The sequence below is a fragment of the Bos grunniens genome, chromosome 12 (assembly GCF_055505025.1).
Source record: "Bos grunniens cultivar Pamir isolate PY7600 chromosome 12, Bosgru_T2T1.0, whole genome shotgun sequence".
NCBI classification, from domain to species: Eukaryota; Metazoa; Chordata; class Mammalia; order Artiodactyla; family Bovidae; genus Bos; species Bos grunniens.
This window is the reverse complement of record NC_141176.1, coordinates 74,790,001-74,810,230: the sequence shown is the minus strand read 5'-3', so window position 1 is coordinate 74,810,230 and position 20,230 is coordinate 74,790,001. Positions and strand designations below refer to the sequence as shown.

Sequence of the window (20,230 nt, the reverse complement as noted above, 5' to 3'; positions counted from 1 at the left end):
ACTCATCAGTGGTCACAGGACTGGAAAAGATCAGTTTTCATTCCAATCCCAAAGAAAGGCAATGCCAAAGAATGCTCAAAGTACCACACAATTGCACTCATCTCACACACTAGTAAAGTAATGCTCAAAATTCTCCAAGCCAGATTTCAACAGTCCATGAACCATGAACTTCCAGATGTTCAAGCTAGTTTTAGAAAAGGCAGAGGAACCAGAGATCAAATTGCCAACATTTGCTGGATCATGGAAAAAGCAAGAGAGTTCCAAAACATACACCCACTTCTGCTTTATTGACTATGGCAAAGACTTTGACTGTATGGATCACAACAAACTGTGGAAAATTCTGAAAGAAATGGGAATACTAGACCACCTGACCTCCCTCCTGAGAAATCTGTATGCAGGTCAGGAAGCAACAGTTAGAACTAGACACGAAACAACAGGCTGGTTCCAAATCAGGAAAGGAGTACGTCAAGACTGTACATTGTCACCCTGCTTATTTAACTTATATACAGAGAGTATGTCATGAGAAATGCTGGGCTGGATGAAGCACAAGCTGGAATCAAGATTGCCAGGAGAAATATGAATAACCTCATATATGCAGATGACACCACCCTTATGGCAGAAAGCGAAGAAGAACAGCCTCTTGACCAAAGTGAAAGAGGAGAGTGAAAACGTTGGCTTAAAACTCAACATAGAGAAAACTAAGATCATGGCATCTGGTTTCATTACTTCATGGGAAATAGATGGGGAAACAGTGGAAACAGTGGCTGACTTTATTTTGGGGGGCTCCAAAATCAATGCAGATGGTGACTGCGGCCATGAAATTAAAATATGCTTGCTCCTTGGAAGAAAAGTTATAACCAACCTAGACAGCATATTAAAAAGCAGAAGCATTACTTTGCAAACAAAGGTCCGTCGGGTCAAAGCTATGGTTTATCCAGTAGTCATGTATGGATGTGAGAGTTGAACTATAAAGAAAGCTGAGCACTGAAGAATTTATGCTTTTGAACTGTGGTGTTGGAGAAGACTCTTGAAAGTTCCTTGGGCTGCAAGGAGATCCAACCAATCCATGCTAAAGGAAATCAGCACTGAATATTCATTGGAAGGACTGATGTTGAAGCTGAAACTCCAATACTTTGGCCACCTGATGCAAAGAACTGACTCATTTGAAAAGATTCTGATGCTGGGAAAGGTTGAAGGTGGGAGGAGAAGTGGATGACAGAGGATGAGATGGTTGGATGGCAATACGAACTCAATGGACATGAGTTTGAGTAAACTCACGAGTTGGTAATAGACATGGAGCCCTGGCCTGCTGCCATCCATTGCGTCACAAAGAGTCAGACATTAATGGGCGACTGAACTGAACTGATATATTCTTAAACCTAAATCTTTTCAAACTCAGATATTTCCTTAAGATAAATTTTCAGATGCAGAATTGCTGAGACTCAGGTATGAATCAGATTTTCATGCTCGTCCCACCTCCTGGAATGCCTTTCACAAATATTTCCACCTGCTGAAATCTTAACCACAAGTCACTAAGTGTGTCTTATGTTGCTACTCTCTGGGCATATATCCAGAGAAAAACATGGTCCAAAAGGATACATACACTCCAATGTTCATTGCAGCATTATTTACAATAGCCAAGACATGGAAGCAACCTAAAAGTCCACTGACATAGGAATGGATAAAAGGGTGTGATATGTATTAATATTTAAAGTGGAAATTATTCATCCATTAAAAAGTGAAATAATGCCATTTGCAGCAAGACGGCTGGACCTAGAGATTGTCATACTGAGTGAAGTCAGACAGAGAAGCAGAAACATCATATGGCATCCTTTATGTTCTGTGCTGTGCTTAGTTGCTTCAGTTGTGTCTGACTCTTTGCTACTCCATGAACTGTAGCCCGCCAGGCTCCTCCGTCCATGAGATTCTCCAGGCAAGAATACTGGAGTGGGTTGCGATTTCCTCTTCCAAGGATCAAACCTGCGTTTCCTGCATCTCTTGCATTATAGGCAGATTCTTTACTACTGCGCCACCAGAGAAGCCCATGGCATCCCTTATATGGGGAATCTAAAAAGTTGTGATACAAATCAACTTATTTACAAAACAGAAACAGTCTCACAGACTTAGAGAAGAAACTTACAGTTGCCAGGAGGAAGGCTATGGAGAAGGGATAGTTAGGGAGTTTGGGATCTACATGTACACACTGCTATATTTAAAATGGATAACAACAAGGACCTACTGTGTAGCAAAGGGAACTCTGCTCAATGTTATGTGGCAGCTTGGATGGGAGGGAAGTTTGGGGGAGAATGGATACATGTATATGTATATGTATGGCTGAGTCCCTTTGTTCTTCACCTGAAACTATCACAACATTGTTAATCAGCTATACTCTAATACAAAATTAAAAGTTTAAAGAAAAATTCTTTCCTTAATTGTAATCAGTGTAAATGAATCTGAAAAGTACATAAATACTAGCCATCACCCCAGCACTCTGATAAAACCATTTGTAACATGGTGATGTGTTTTCTTTCTAGATTTGAATATGTGTTCTTTCTCCTTTCTTATTTAATTGTTGTTTAGTCAACTAAGTCATATCTGATTCTCTGTGACCCCAATGACAGTAGTCCACCAGGTTCCTCTGTCCATGGGATTTCTCAGGCAAGAATACTGGAGTGGGTTGCCATTTCCTCCTCCAGTGGATCTTCCTGAACCTGGGATCAAATTCACATCTCCCACTTGGCAGGCTGATTCTTTACCACTGACCCACCAAGGAAAACCTTATTTCTATACATGTGTTCTTAAAGATAAAAGTTCATATATTTAAACAAAATGGAATTATTATGAACATACTGTTGTAATCTATTTTTATTCAGCACTTCAAAAAATGTATTTATTTTAATGGCTATTAATATTATAGTATATGTGATCATTTACTTAACAAATCGCCTATTGTTGGATATTTTAGGTGGTCTCCAATATTTTGCAGTTATAAATAACGGGCTATATATCCCTGAAGCTAAATCTTTCTAAACAACCTTAATTATTTCCTGAAGATAAACTCTCAGATGTGGAATTGCTGAGAACCAGGTATGAACATTTTCTGAGAAGGCTGTTAAGTACTGCCAGCCTACCTCTCAGAAATATGATACCATTTTCTACTCCTACTAGTTTCCTTGCACATTCACAAACTCGTGTGTTATAACTATGTTTTAATTAACATGAGTTTGATCCCAAAAGGTGGAATCGGTTTCCCATGATGTCTTGCTGGAGGTAAAACAGCTACTGGCTCTGTGTCTCCCCCATCTGCCCACTCTGCTCCATGTGCACTCACTTCTCAGACTAAACTCCCAAAAGACGGCTTTATGCTGGACATGTGCCCCAGGAAGTCACCTGTACAAAACTGCACTCACTAATTTCTCCATCCTTCATCTCCACAAGTCAGCTCCTTGGGCTTTCTGGGTAGTTGTGAGGGTTGTGTGAATATGTGTGTTATACACCTGGTAGTTCTTTTCCCCGAATGCTCTGTAGATGCCTAATTCTTCATTCACTGAATCAGGGCATCAAGCCTTTGCTAATGTTGGTCCCACCTCCTGGAATGACTTTCATAAATGTTTCCACCTACTGAAATCCTAGCAAGTCACTAAGTGTATTTCACATGCCTAATCTCTCAGAAATACTCTACTTGTTCCTTATATGGACTTCTCTCAACCCTAATGGATGTTATATCATCTTTTCTAAACTCCTATAAAAATTATAACTGTTTTCTATATTACAAAGCTGATACAAGCATTTTCTTATTTCTTCAAGTGAACTGTATGTGCTAAAACCAGGATCTGTATTGAATTTGCCTTTGTATTATTTGTATTACCTGAGGTATCATGAGACAGAGGCTTTCATAGGGGGCTGAGGTTTTTAACTCAGACTGGAGAAATTTATGGATAATCTCAGTTCAGTTCAGTTCAGTCAGTCAGTCATGTCCGACTCTTTGTGACCCAATGAATAGCAGCACGCCAGGTCTCCCTGTCCATCACCACCTCCAGAGTTTACCCAAACTCATATCCATTGAGTCAGTGATGCCATCCAGTTCATCTCTTTCACCGTCATCCCCTTCTCCTGCCCCTAATCCCTCCCAACATCAGGGTCTTTTCCAATGAATCAACTCTTCGCATGAGGTGGCCAAAGTATTGGGGTTTCAGCTTCAGCATCAGTCCTTCCAATGCACACCCAGGACTGATCTCCTTTAGCGTGGACTGGTTGGATCTCCTTGCAGTACAAGGGACTCTCAAGAGTCTTCTCCAACACCACAGTTCAAAAGCATCAATTCTTTGGTACTCAGCTTTCTTCACTGTCCAACTCTCACATCCATACATGAACACTGGAAAAACCATAGCCTTGACTAGACGGACCTTTATTGGCAAAGTAATGTCTCTGCTTTGTAATATGCTATCTAGTTGGTCATAACTTTCCTTCCAAGGAGTAAGCGTCTTTTAATTTCATGGCTGCAGTTAACATCTGCAGTGATTTTGGAGCCCCAAAAAATAAAGTCTGACACTGTTTCTAATGTTTCCCCATCTATTTCCCATGAAGTGATGGGACCAGATGCCATGATCTTGGTTTTCTGAATGTTGAGATTTAAGCCAACTTTTTCACTCTCCTCTTTCACTTTCATCAAGAAGCTTTTTAGTTCCTCTTCACTTTCTGCCATAAGGGTGGTGTCATCTGCATCTGAGGTTATTGATATGGATAATCTATTACTATATTATTTAGGTATAAGATAAGCTAGACAGAGAAATAGATACGGCAGATGGATCCTATAGCCATAAATATGATTGCAATTGGCCAACCCCTTATTTTCACAGGACAGATGACAATTTATGCAGCATAAGTAGTTAAGGTCATTTTGTGCTGTGTGCTACGTTGCTTTAGTCGTGTCTGACTCTGTGACCCTATGAACTGAAGCACTTTAGGCTCCTCTGTCCATGGGATTCTCCAGGCAAGAATACTGCAGTGGGTTGCCATGCCCTTCTTCAGGGAATCTGCCCCATCCAGGAAGCAAACCCTGGTCTCTTAAGTCTCCTATATTGGCAAGTGGATTCTTTACCACTAGTGCCACCTGGGAAGCCCCTAAGGTTTTAGATCCTATGAAAATGACAACCATCTATCTTTGTCCAAGTATTTACAGCGTGTTGGTCTTCACGCTGAGTGTTTAATATGTCTTATTTTGTTTAAGTTGCAGATCAAAACTAGATGTTAAGTCCCATCACTTCCATTTTGCAAATGAGAAGGTCAAGGCTTATAAGATTAATTAGTCTGCCTGAAATAGCAGAGCCCTTAAGTCATAGCATGGGACTCAGATCCATATGTGCCAGCCTCTTTTTCGTTTTGTTGGTGGTCTCCTTATCTCCTTGATGGACTGATACCTTATTATGCCCTTCTATGTAGCTTAAACAGAGAAATTGGGGAGAGGTGTGTTGTTGTTCAGTCACTAAGTCATGTCTAACTCTGCTACCCCATGGACTGCAGCAAACCAGACTTCCCTGTCCTTCACTCTCTCCCAGAGTTTGCTCAAACTCATGTCCAATGCCTCAATGATGCCATCTAATCATCTCATCCTCTGTCACCCCGTTCTCCTCTTGCCCTCATTCCTCCCAAGCGTCAGGGTCTTTGCCAAGGAGTTGGCTCTTTGCATCAGATGGCCAAAGTGTTGGAGCTTCAGTATCAGTTTTTCCAATGAATATTCAGGGTTTATTTCCTTTAGGATTGACTGGTTTGATCTCCTTGCTGTTCAAGAAACTCTCAAGAGTCTTATCCAGCATTACAGTTTGAAAACTCCAGTTCTTTAGTGCTCAGCCTTCTTTATATAGTTGCAGTTAAAGGAACAGCCCTACCATAGAAATCCTGTTGCCAGAGAGTTAAAGCATTATGTGGATATGGATGCAGAAAATGTGGTGAGTGGGACAAGATGGCCAACATCACAGAGAAGAAAGGGGTACTTGAGGTCAGGTGGGCTGGCTGTAAGCAGGAAGAACCAGCACCCACAGCTGGGCTGGGAGAGAAACCTTCAGCTAAGTGGGACAATGGTTCCTGGGAAATGGGTCAAACAGAGTTAATGTCCTGTTTGGAACAGCAAGCCTCATTTTTGATACCATCAGGTAGTGAAAGAGCTGCACATACACTGCTGCACTGGGCTGTATCTGACTTCAGGTCCAGGCAGGGATGAGCCTGTGAGAAGTCCCTCCAGCCCCTGTAGGAGGCTGGTGTGGGAAAGGTGGAAGAAGGATGAAAACTGTCTATGATGAAGACAGACTCCACTGGAAAAGATGCAGATAAATGCATTGAAATAACATAGAGTTGGATTATAATATAAAGGTATGATTTCCAGAATATAAAAGCAAATAAATCAGTAAGGTAAGTGGCACAGAACATTCTAGAGCCTCCTGCTCAGACTCAACAGGTGTTTGGGTGATTCATGACTCCATTTCAAACTGGCAAAGTACAATGCTTGGATATCATAGTTTATCACTCATCAAAAATTGCCCATGGGAGAGAAAGGACTTTACTGGAAGATCTTGTTCAAATGTGATGCTGAATCAAGAGGTCTGGGCGAGCCTGAGACTCTGCATTTCTAAGAAATTCCAGGTGATTCAGGTACTGCTGGCCCTGACACCACCGGCTGAGTCACAAGGAATGAGGAAGCCAGCAGGGAAAGGGGGACAATCAGTGTGAGAGGAGGGGTTGTGGAGAAAATATGTTAAAAAAGGAGAAAATGTAGGACAGCAATATTTTGTACATTATAGCAAGGTATAGTAAGCATCTGTAAAAATGTATTAAGCAAGTAATAGCTCTGGACAAGAAAAGAAGATAACAAATCAAAATCAACCTACCTCGAGAGCTGGAAAAGCTTTAAAATGACCCAGCACTCTCTAAAATGATCAAATGAAGCACAAAACCATTTAAATGAAAAACTCAGCCTGTGTTTGGAATCTAACCAGGAAGCCTAGGGTTCTATTTACCTCATTTTGGGTCTTTACTTTTACTAGCTATTTCTTCCATGAATGAGAAACCTGCATGGTACCTACTACACTTTCCTGTTGACTCTAATTTCCAGGAACTGGGACAGCAGAGGACATGATGGAAAGAGAACAGAGCCCCACTTCTGCTAGGTGGGCTCACTCCCATGTCCCACAGAGCAGCCTCTCCATCAAATCCAACATCAAAGAGGTGTCCTGGAGTGTCAGGGGCTGGAACAGATGAGCAGGAGAGGAAACCTGGGATGTACGCAAGTGGAGTGAAATCACTTCAGGAACACACTACACAAGTATCATCTCCAAACACAGAAATGAAGCTAACGGTGATACTGAGAATTGACCAAGACATACATCAAAAGTCAAGTTACTGCAATTATTAATTCAGTCTTCAAACTCAATCTTCCCTCACAAACTTTAGAACCTCAGATAACCCTAGGATTTGGGGATTTTAAGATAAAAGAATACAAATCTGTTACAGTCTTAAGTTGTACTACATAGTTTCATAGATATTCATATTTTTGGTTTGGGAGAAATTTAAGATCAGTACACATTAACAGAATTATATTTACAACAGGAAATCTGATGGACACATTGTCTCCAAGTAAGCAAACATCATCTACAGTGCTCTCAGGGACAGGATTTCATAAAAATTGTAGCTAATGTAGTTAATGCTTTCCTGCCATACTAATTCTCATCTTCCTCCTGACCAACAATGAAAATGGAAACAATTCGGAGCAAGTTTTTGCCCTGTGACTAACTGAAGCTTCTCTCTGGGTATCTATCATTTGAGCATTTCATGTTAAAAGGGTGCCTGCGTGCTCAGTCACTAAGTCATGTCTGACTCTTTGTGACCCCATTGACTGTAGCCCACGAGGCTCCTCTGTCCATGGAATTTCCCAGGCAAGAATACTGGAGCAGGTTGTCATTGCCTTCTCCAGAGGATCTTCCCCACCCAGGGATTGAACCCGCATCCACTGCATTGCAGGCAGATTCTTTACCACTGAGCTAGCTGAGAAATGTGTGTGTGTTGGTTACTGGTTGCTCAGACCTGTGTGCTACTCACTCACTGTCTTAGCCAGAAGTCCCTTAGTACTCTCACTGTGCCCTGCAGAATGCCATTTCCTGGGGAACAAGATGAAAACAAGATGTTACCTGATCTTAAGAAGCCTCAGGGTTCTGTGAGATACAGATGAAAATTACAAAGCATGCCACAGATGATATCTTTTAATTTTGGTAAAACATGTAACCTAAAATTTACCAGCTTAACAATTTCTATTTCAAATCCTAAAAGATGACACTGTTAAAGTGCTGCACTCAATATGCCAACAAATTTGGGAAACTCAGCAGTGGCCACAGGACTGGAAAAGGTCAGTTTTCATTCCAATCTCAAAGAAAGGCAATGCCAAAGAATGTTCAAACTGCTGCACAACTGCACTCATCTTGCATGCTAGCAAAGTAATGCTCAAAATTCTCCAAGATAGGCTTCAACAGTACATGAACTGAGAACTTCCAGATGTTCAAGCTGGATTTAGAAAATGGAGAGGAACCAGAGATCACATTGTCAACATCCACTGGATCAAAGAAAAAGCAAGAGAGTTCCAGAAAAACATCTACTTTTGCTTTATTGACTACACCAATATACATCAAGGCTATATATTGTCAACCTGCTTATTTAACTTATATACGGAGTATAACATGCAGGAAGAACATATCAAAAACCTCAGATATGCAGATGACACCACCTTTATGGCAGAAAGAAAAGAGGAACAAAGAGCCTCTTGATGAAGATGAAAGAGGAGTGTGAAAAAGCTGGCTTAAAACTCAACATTCAAAAAATTAAGATCATGGCATATGTTCCCATCACTTCATGACAAATAGATGGGTAAACAATGGAAACAGTGACAGACTTGATTTTGGGGGGGGCTCCCAAATCACTGCAGATGGTGACTGCAGCCATAAAATTAAAAATTCTTACTTCTTGGAAGAAAAATTATGACCAATATAGACAGCATATTAAAAAGCAGAGACATTACTTTATCAACAAAAGTCTGTCTAGTCAAAGCTATGATTTTTCCAGTAGACATAATGGATGTGAGAGTTGAATGATAAAGAAGGCTGAACACCAGAGAATTGATGCTTCTGAGCTGTGATGTTGGAGAAGACTCTTGAGAGTCCCTTGGACTGCAAGGAGATCCAACCAGTCCATTCTAAAGGAGTGCAGTCCTGGGTGTTCTTTGGAAGGAATGATGCTAAAGCTGAAACTCCAGTACTTTGGCCACCTGATGCGAAGAATTGACTCACTGGAAAAGACTGATGCTGGGAGGGATTGGGGGCAGAAGGAGAAGGGGGCGACAGAGGATGAGATGGCTGGATGGCATCACTAATTCAATGGACATGAGTTTGGGTGAACTCCGGGAATTGGTGATGGACAGGGAGGCCTGGCGTGCTGCAATTCATGGGGTCGCAAAGAGTCGGACACGACTGAGCGACTGATCTGATCTGATCAATGTAAAAGAAGGTTTTAATGAACAACCAGGAATCAGTTCTGAATGAACCCTAAAGGAAATCAGCCCTGAATATTCATTGGAAGGACTGATGGTGAAGCTAAAACTCCAGGACTTTGGCCACATGATGTGAAGAACTGACTCATTTGAAAAGACCCTGATGCTGCAAAAGTTTGAAAGTGGGAGGAGAAGGGGATGACAGCGGATGAGATGGTTGGATGGCATCACTGACTCGATGGACATGAGTTTGAGCAAGCTCAAGGAGTTGGTGATGGACAGGGAAACCTGGTGTGCTGTGGTCCTTGGGGTCGCAAAGAGTCAGATACGCCTGAGTGACAACTGAATTGAACAATTTTTAAGAGGATAGTTTAGTGTTAAGTACATTCACACTTTTTTGCAACCAATTTCCAGAATATTTCCTCTCATGTAAAACTGAAATTCTGTACCCAATAAACATCAGCTCCCCATCCCTCTCACTCCAGTCCCTGGCTACCAATAGTCTACTGTTGTCTTTATAAATTTGATTGCTCTAGGATTCTCATACATGGAATTATATAGTATTCATTCCTTTTGTTTCTGGCTTATTTCACGTAACATGATGTCCTCAAGGCTCACCTATAGATTACAATTTTCTTTCTTTTTAAGGTTGAATGATAATATTTCATTGTGGGGATATACTACCTTGTAAGGATTTGCTTATCCATTCACCTGATAAATGATATAAATCTTGGGATGCTTCCAAATTTTGGCTACTGTGAATAATACTGCTATGAACATGGGTATACCATAAATGCTATCTTTAAAGAATTATATAATGCTGATGAAAAATCAAGTATCTCACAGAACCAGATATATTAGGATTAACTCAGAAGATGAGGGGGCTTCCCTGGTGACTCAGATGGTAAATAATCCAGCTGTGACGCAGGAGAAATAGGTTTGATTCCTGGGTGGGAAAGATCCTGTGGACAAGCAAATGGCAACCCACTCCAATAATCTTGCCTGGAGAATTCCATGGACACACAGTCCATGGAGTCACAAAGAGTCAAACATGACTAAGTGAGTAAAACTTTCACTCAGAAAATGAGATTTTTCACCAGCTTCGTGACATGTGCACACTGGAAGCAGGGAGGACATGTCGCTTTGGGAGAATCTACACAGGACCTGAGTGCAGAGGGGGTGGGAATGTTAGGACCCAAGGATAGTCAGGTATGTGGGCAAGAGCTTCCTACTACTTTGTCTGTTCTGGTTCAATTTCTTCTTCAAGCATCTCTCCTGGTCTGAGTTGGAGGACCCAAGCTGAGTGTGAAAAGAACGTCACCAGCAGCCATGGATGCTGACAGGACCAGGAAACAAACCTCTCTGTCATCTCCCACATGGATCCTCCTCTGCTCCTTTTGGGTTGTTTTCATCAACTTTAAGCAAATCTCTGGGTCCTGCCTCCACGGGGGGCTTTTGTTCCTCAGCCCTGACTGAATCACGATTCTGAGCTCTTCTCTGATGGCCACACAGTCCCTGTTTGGAGAGGACCTGGGGCTGAACTATGGTTTGAGCATCATCTTACCCAGGCCAGTAAGGATCAGATCTGTGCTAAAGAAAGAAGCAGCCTGTGGGGTGAGAGGAAGGGGATGACAGCTAAGTGTGGGTGAGTGGAAGACAAGTCTATGGGAAGGGCCAAGGGATAGAGGAGGAGGCTTCAATTGAAAGGCATCATGGGAGGAAGAGAAGATTCCAGAGGTAAAAAGAAGAAAAGATGGCAAGAAATGAGACATAGGAGAGTTAGGGCTAAGAGTTAGGAGAGACAGGGAGCCAGGGCTGACTTCTGAGACTCCTCATGAATAATTGGGTAAAACACATAGTATCCCAGCTCAGGTTAAGTTCCAGCTCCAGGGCCCAGGGCCCTCCAAGCACCATGAGGGAGCTCGCAACACAAAAAAATGCTGGGGTCCCCCTTCAGTGGTCAATTTCCAAGAATGATGCACTTACCATGTCACTACACAACTTCTCAGGTGACACTAGTGGTAAAGAACCTGTTTGCCAATGCAGGAGACGTAAGAGATGCCAGTTTGATCACTGGGTTGGGAAGGTCCCCTGGATGAGTATATGGCAACCCACTCCAGTATTCTTTCCTGGAGAATTCCATGGACAGAGGAGCCTGACAGGCTACAGCCCATGGGGTCACAAAGACTCGGACACAACTGAAGCAACTTATCGAACGTGCATCCATGAGGAACAAAGAGTCCCCTGACACAGCAACAAGGAAGCCAAGAACAAATATGGTGCTAACTTTTTAGCTGGATTTTAAAGAGACAACTGGGTTAAACAAACCTTTTTTGTTGATTCAATGACTGCAGACAGGTTCTTCAATACCAGAGGCCCATCTGAGGTGTGCCTGAAGTTAACAGTGTAAAAATGCATCCTTCCTTCATTACTCCAGGGTGGTGGGGGATGATCCTTGTATTCCCAGGGAGCTTCTTTCTCAAGGTCTAAATATCCCATCACTCTTTCCACTGAAATCATCTGAAAGACACATGACATCACACGGGTCAGGACAGAAGGTCTCGTTTATAGGTGTTCCAAGATTGTAAATGATATGTGCTGCTTTTATACGTAACTGGCTTAAAATATCTCAAGTCTTATCATTCCCAAAGGACAGAAATAGGAGTTTGATGAGAGCTTTGATGATCTCCAAACTTGTTCATTGTCTTGTAATATTTTCATTTAGCATTTCATCCTTAAACATCATATTAAAGCTAAAAGAATTACAGAACTGAATGATAAAGTTTTATTTACCTACTTTTCACATATGGATAAAAGAAACAAGAGAATTTTGTTAAAGAAAAGAATACTTATGGACATCAATCAGTAATGTGTGGCTACAGAAGGGCCAATCTGAGAAGTAGGTTATCCTACCAGAAAGAAGGGACACTAGCAAATTCAGATGTTCAACACATACAGGAATAAATGCTAAAATGAAGTAGGTGTACCTATTAATCAAACAAACAAAAACCCTCAAAATACATAATTATTTTACCAAGAATGAGGAATTATCTCTTAAGAAACAAAAATAAACAAGTTCCTAAGAAATTAGCATATATTCTCTCTAGCATTTCAGAACCTTCCCCCTACTTTCATTATACCTACAAAATATAATTATGAAGAGACATTTATTTTACTTGAAGAGAGCTGACAATGAATATAAAACCTGCCGACATGACATACATAAGATTAAGGACAATATGTATAGATTTTATTTTACATTGACTTTAACCAGATGGAGGAGGATATAAAAAACTCTGTTAGCTATGATGTAATTGCAACAGCTTTAATATTTTACATAAGAATTGCTTTTATGCCATTTAATGGCAAGGGGACTTGAAAGGGCTAAGAAGGTTAAAATAAACATCACCAGGTTCTCAACTTCGGTCCTTTGCCTGATGCACCACTGGAACATCCCCGTGAGTGTGAGGGCAAGAGACAGGACCAGGCCAACCTGCCCAGGAGTCAAAGCTAAATAAGAAAGAAGGAGAATAAAGTCAGTCCTGTTCTTAACCCCTCACCTAGAGCCTTCTGTCATTTTATGAAGCAGACTCCTTTATAATATTTAAATCATTTCTATATAATGATAATATGACACATACTTTTACTATGTCTTGATTGAGACCATGATACAATGAAAAAAACACTTCAAATTCAAAAAGACTACAAAATGAGTTTATTAATCCCAGCAGGATTGACACATTTGACAGCATTACAAAGGTGAGGAATCATGTCATTATTCTGACTTTCATCATTAGGGTTTCAAGAACCTTTGTGTAAATTTCACTTTCTACATTCAAGGCAGCTGCAGTTGAAACCACGAAAGACAAGACAATGGGTTCTAAGACCTAGTGCTTTTAAGTCTAAACTGCTACACTTATTGTTCCTTATTAAAGATTTTGATTTGGTGCTGTTACTATGGAATAGAGATGGTGAATTCATGGCACAGTTGCCGACACCTGCTCATCTGGTACCCACACAGCAGTGAGGACACTGTTCTTCCCTACAAAGAATCTTTCTCACCTCAGTGAATCAGGCACCTGCAACTAAGAGATTCAAGTATCCCTAAAGCTAACTGGACAAAAGCTTAATATAAGAGTAAACCTGATTTGCTCCTCCCAACACTACCTGGAATGTTCAGCAAGTCAGCTTGCTATATTTGCATAGACCTCAACCCATTCAAAGAAAGAGATAAAAAGGTCTGATCAAGACACAAATGATTTTATATAGACCATATCGTAGAATCCTATACTGCAAACACTAATTCATTAGAGTGAAACAGTATATACTAGATAAGACAGCAGGAGCTTTATTTAATAAATGTAAATGAAACTATAAACTGTATTCATATTATAAGTAACTACATCTATACTCACCATGTGCAAGAATCAGGGCCCCAAAGGCAACAACAGTGACAAAGATGGCACAGATGACATCTAGATACACAGCGAGCCATCGGGATGTCGTCAAAAGCAGGAACCAAGCCTCTGCATTTGTGAACCATAATAAGTATAATAAATCAGTAGAACAGCCATGTTAGATGCTTCAAATGAGAAAAAGCATTCTGTTCAGTTGAGCAACAGAAGATTTTTACACAGGTAGGATATCAAAGTTATATTATCCTATATCCAAGGAGCCCAGAGTCCAGAAAGCTAGGTTTTGACATGACAACATTTGACACACACAGGAATCAGTCCAGGGGCTCTGTGGGAAGCATGCACTTTACTCAATCCACAGGTTATAAACAGAAATTTCATCAAGAGAAAGAAGACAGAAAAACAGTCTCATCAGTGTGTTTCCTGCAGTGCTGGGCCTCAACTTGAAGATCACCCTTTCACATGTTGACTATTCCCAGCTCTCTGATAGCAGAAAGCACAGCTCATACTGTTTCTAGCACCCTCTGCAATTTCTACAGGGTCCTGCACAGTGTTTACCCTTCAGAGCCAGTGTGTAAATAACTATCAGCTAACAGTACCTGCATGCGGCTTTTAAAATGCCATTTTATCTTCAAAATACAATACAATACAGATTGAAGATACAGGCCAGGATTTTATAACTTGTAGTAAATTCTGAAATTTCTACCTAGAACAAATCTTCACTGACACAAAGAATAATATACATGAAGAGAACAGCAAATATGCTAATCAGGAAATTATTTTCCTCAGTCAGATTTTACATGCTCTGAAAGGAGAGCTGACAACTACAGCCTGGAGGCCAGGAATGGCCAGCACCTGGTTCCATAAGTGAAGTTTTAGTGGCTCACAGGCACGGCCATTTGCTGATGCATTAGCTTTGCCATCCTTTGTGCTACAACAGGAAACTCGAGAAGTTACAACAGACACAGGACAGCACACAAAGCTGGCTCTTTGTTGACTCCTGCCCTAAAGAGACAGAAAACCACAGGGCACAGTGATGAAAGGACAGCACAAGCCAGTCAGGGGAGGCAAGCAGGGGATGGAAGGGAAGAGGGGTGCACAGACAGTTGGTGAGAGGAAGGGGTTGGGGAGGCAGGTTTGCAGAGGGAGCCATGGGGCAGCACAGGAAAGTGCTGGCCAGCCAGGCCACCTGACAGGGAAGTCAGGCCTCACGAGGCAGAACATTCCATCCTTCAAAATCATCTCCAGAAACTTACAGACCTGAATGCAAGTCCTGGTGTGCGTCAAACAGCTCCTGAAAACTCTGTTCAGCTTTGTACGCCCGGATGGTCCAGAGTCCCCGGAGAGAAGATGCTAAGTGGGAAAATACTGGGCTCCGTGCTGGGGAAGCAGAGACAGACACACAACAGAGAAAGTCAGGGAAGCTGGATGTGAGGAAGCCAACAGCCTCTCATGCTCTGTGGTCACACATCCCAACAAAGGGCACACCTGGGGCTTCCTGGAGAGCTGCCTGGGGGAGGAAGGATAATGCCCCTTCAGAGAGGATCCTCCACATGACCCTTGAATTCCTGCTGACACCAACCTTCACTTTAACAACCTGGAAATGAAAGATTCTTTTTGAACCCCCTTCCCCCTCCCCTCCTTTTTTTTAACAAATTGAAATCACAGCTAGATTTAGATAAAGAAATTCTTTACTACCTCATTCATCAAGGTCCTCCTCAGCATATACCGCTCCAAATTAAAAAAATATATATGTGTCTATATATATATATATATATATATATGTACAGTTGAATTACAATACGTTTCAGGTATACAACATAGTGATGCAGTTATTTTTTTCTGATTATATTCCATTATAGGATGACTCAGCAGTTTAAGAATTCACCTGCACGTAGGAGATATAGATGTGGGTTCGATCCCTGGGTTGTGAAGATCCCCTGGAGGAATAAGTAGCAACCCACTCCAATATTCTTGCCTGGAGAATCCCATGGACAGTGGAGCCTGGTGGGATATGGTCCATAGGATTGAAAGAATTGCCCATGACTGAGCAAATAAACATGAGCACAAGTGAGGCTAGAACTGTCCCTAGATAGGCTAATACAAGATAGTAAGTAAAATTCCCTGAGCTGTACAGTAAATTCATGTTCCTTACCTATTTGGTGCACAGTAGGGTGTACTTCTTAATTCCATATTCCTAATTTGTTGCTCCTTTCCTCTCTTTGCCCTACGGTAACTGTAAGTTGAATGGTTCTATGAAGACCTACAAGACCTTTTAGAACTAACACCCAAAAAAGATGTCCTTATCATTACAGGGGACTGGAATACCAAAGTAGGAAGTCAAGAAACACCTGGAGTAACTGGCAAATTAGGCCTTGGAGTACAAAATGAAGCAGAGCAAAAGCTAATAGGGTTGTGCCAAGAGAATGCACTGATCATAGCAAACAATCTCTTCCAACAAGGCAAGAGAAGACTCTACACATGGACATCACCAGATGGTCAATACCAAAATCAGATTGATTATATTCTTTGCAGCCAAAGATGGAGAAGCTCTATACAGTCAGCAAAAACAAGACCAGGAGCTAACTGTGGTTCAGATCATGAACTCCTTATTGCCAAATTCAGACTTTAATTGAAGAAAGTGGGGAAAATCATTAGACCATTTAGGTATGACCTAAATCAAAACCCTTATGATTATACAGAGGATGTGGGAAATAAGATTTAAGGGACTAGATCTGATAGACAGAGTGCCTATTAAACTAAGGACAGAGGTTCGTGACATTGTACAGAAGACAGGGATCAAGAACATTGACAAAAAAAAAGAAATGCAAAAAGGCAAAATGGCTGTCTGAGGAGGACTTACAAATAGCTGTGAAAAGAAGAGAAGCCAAAGCACAGGAGAAAAGGAAAGATATACCCATTTGAATGCAGAGGTTCAAAGAATAGCAAGGAGAGATAAGAAAGCCTTTCTTAGAGATCAATGCAAAGAAATAGAGGAAAACAATAGAATGTGAAAGACTAGAGATCAATACAAGAAAATTAGAGATACCAAGGGAACATTTCATACAAAGATGGGCTTGATAAAGGACAGAAATGGTATGGACCTAACAGGAGCAGCAGACATTAAGAAGAGGTGGCAAGAATACACAGAAGAACTGTACAAAAAAAGATCTTCATGACCCAGATAATCATGATGGTGTGATCACTCACCTAGAGCCAGATATCCTGGAATGTGAAGTCAAGTGAACCTTAGAAAGTATCACTATGAACAAAGCTAGTGGAGATGATGGAATTCCAGTTGAACTATTTCAAATCCTAAAACATGATGCTATAAAAATGCTGCACTCAATATGTCAGCAAATTTGGAAAACTCAGCAGTGGCCACAGGACTCAAAAAGGTCAGTATTCATTCCAATCCCAAAGAAAGGCAATGCCAAAGGATGCCCAAACTACTGCACAATTGCATTCATCTCACACACTAGTAATGTTCAAAATTCTCCAAGTCAGGCTTCAGCAATATGTGAACCATGACCTTCCAGATGTTCAAGCTGGTTTTAGAAAAGGCAAAGGAACCAGAGATCAAATTGCCAACATCTGCTGGATCATTGAAAAAGCAAGAGAAAAATTTCTCTATTTCTGCTTTATTGACTATGCCAAAGCCTTGCAGTCCATGGGGTCGCTAGAGTCGGACACGACTGAGCGACTTCATTTTCACTTTTCACTTTCATGCATTGGAGAAGGAAATGGCAACCCACTCCAGTGTTCTTGCCTGGAGAATCCCAGGGATGGGGAAGCCTGGTGGGCTGCTGTCTATGGGGTTGCATAGAGTCAGACACAACTGAAGCGACTTAGCAGCAGCAGCAGCAGCAGCAAAGCCTTTGACTGTGTGGGTCACAATAAACTGTGGAAAATTCTGAAAGAGATGGGAATACCAGACCACCTGACCTGCCTCTTGAGAAACCTGTATGCAGATCAGGAAACAACAGTTAGAACTGGACATGGAACAACAGACTGGTTCCAAATAGGAAAAGGATTAAGTCAAGGCTGTATATAGTCACCCTGCTTATTTAACTTATATGCAGAGTACATCATGAGAAACGCTGGGCTGGAGGAAGCAAAAGCTGGAATCAAGAATGCTGGGGGAAATATCAATAACCTCAGATATGCAGACGACACCACCCTTATGGCAGAAAGTGAAGAAGAACTAAAGAGCCTGTTGATGAAAGTGAAAGAGGAAAATGAAAAAGTTGGCTTAAAGCTGAACATTCAGAAAACTCAGATCATGGCATCTAGTACCATCACTTCATGGCAAATAGATGGGGAAATAGTGGAAACAGTAGCTGACTTTATTTCGGGGGGCTGAAAAATCACTGCAGATGGTGATTGCAACCATGAAATTAAAAGACGTTTAATCCTTGGAAGGAAAGTTTTGCCCAACCCAGACAGCATATTAAAATAATAATAATAATATTTCCTAATATTAAAAATGAAAATTGAAACTGTGACCTTGTTCCTGCTAATATATTAGCAAAAAATTAACTACATGTACCCTCATGCCAATAGCATTGTACACTAATTAATCTTTTATAAGAGCTCTATAATAGGTCTATCTTTTGACATACTAACTTTGAGTAACATGCCCAAGAAAATATTTAAAAGAAAAAGCTACTTGTACAAAGTTGTTCTAACAATTTCATTCACATGAGTTTTGTTAAAGCTACCAAATTAGGAAATGGATAAATGAATTTTGGTGTAATGTTACTGCTATGGTGGTTTTTTATAATTATTAAATAATAATTGTAAATTATATGCAAAAATATTTGTGAGACTCAAAAATGTTAAGTAGAATATAAATTATTCTGTTTACTGATTATGTAAAAATTTAGGTCACTACATTAAAAAGCATCAATAGAAAGCATATATGTAGTTATCTGGAGCCTAACATTAAATGATTATCCTTTTTCTGTAAAATGTTGAAGTGTGCAATAAAAAAATAAAAGATTACTTGGTAAAGTAAAAAAAAATAATAAATAAAAAGCAAAGACATTACTTTGTCAACAAAGGTCTGTCTAGTCAAGGCTATGGTTTTTCCAGTAGTCATGTATGGATGTGAGAGTTGGACTATAAAGAAAGCTGAGTGCCGAAGAATTGATGCTTTTGAACTGTGGTGTTGGAGAAGACTCTTGAGAGTTCCTTGGACTGCAAGGAGATCCAACCCGTCCATCCTAAAGGAGGTCAGTCCTGAATATTCATTGGAAAGACTGATGCTGAAGCTGAAACTCCAATACTTTGGCCACTTGATGAGAAAAGCTGACTCTTTGGAAAAAACCCCTGATGCTGGGAAAGATTGAGGGCAGGAGGAGAATGGTACAACAGAGGATGAGATGGTTGGATGGCATCATGGACTCAATGGACATGAGTTTGGGTAAACTCCAGGTGTTGGTGATGGACAGGGAGTCCTGGCGTGCTGTGGTTCATGGGGTCTCAAAGAGTTGACCACGACTGAGCAACTGAACTGAACTGTAAGTTTGCTTTCTGTCTCTATTTCTGTTTTGTATATATATTCATTATATTATTCTGTAGATTCTACATAGAAGGGATGCCATATAGTATTTGTCTTTGTCTTACTATCCTTACCAAGAATAATATCCCTCTATGTCCATCCATGTTGCTACAAGTGGCAACACGTCATTCCTTTCCATAACTGAGTAATTACTACTAATTTTTGAGACAGTAACATTTCAAAATTTAATTCTCCATGACAGTCCTCACCACCCTGAATTTTGCTGAGCTCCCTATGGGCCGTCTCCACCTCAGATGAGTAAGCTAAGGGCTGGGATAGAGTCAGTACATCCCCTACCCTGGAGCAGGGCCAGACAGTGGAGGGTGAGACAAGTGAGGGGAGGGGACAGTCTGCTGCCTCCCCCATCCTGGGCGTCTCCCTGCATCTGTGCCAGGAGCCTCTGTGTGGGTCATGGAGCACCTGACACTGCACCACCCTTGTGCCCACAGGACCCGGCAGATGAGGAGCTTTTGAACAGTCTTGACTTCTGCTCGGGTAACCTGATGGGTGTTTTTATATCTGCTGAATGCGTGTCCTGGTGTTTGGAGGTCACTGTGATTTGTGACATTCACATCACCCTTTGAGAATCTGACAGTAGCCTTAGTGTCCATTCTCTTCTGAGTGACTTCATATAGGTTTGGGGTCAGGTGACACATGACTGACCATTCATTTCCTGCCATCTTCTCTAAGAGCATGCTGACCACAAGCCCCAGGGTCAGGCTT

The 20,230-nt window shown here is 41.2% G+C and overlaps 1 protein-coding gene across 2 annotated transcripts in view; it reads right to left on the bottom strand.

Moving 5' to 3' along the window:
* LOC147361911 (ATP-binding cassette sub-family C member 4-like) overlaps nucleotides 1-20,230 on the bottom strand; it is a 195,923-nt gene that overhangs the window by 62,256 nt on the left and 113,437 nt on the right. The window contains exons 22-25 of one of the 2 annotated variants that reach the window (XM_086330226.1): nucleotides 15,205-15,324; nucleotides 13,945-14,055; nucleotides 12,939-13,039; nucleotides 11,858-12,049 (exon numbers count right to left, since the gene is read on the bottom strand). In XM_086330226.1, the coding sequence (XP_086186352.1) occupies nucleotides 11,858-12,049; nucleotides 12,939-13,039; nucleotides 13,945-14,055; nucleotides 15,205-15,324 (524 nt within the window). Of the gene's footprint in view, nucleotides 1-11,857; nucleotides 12,050-12,938; nucleotides 13,040-13,944; nucleotides 14,056-15,204; nucleotides 15,325-15,432; nucleotides 15,542-20,230 lie in introns of those variants that run through there. The other variant, XM_086330227.1, reaches the window with a different exon arrangement.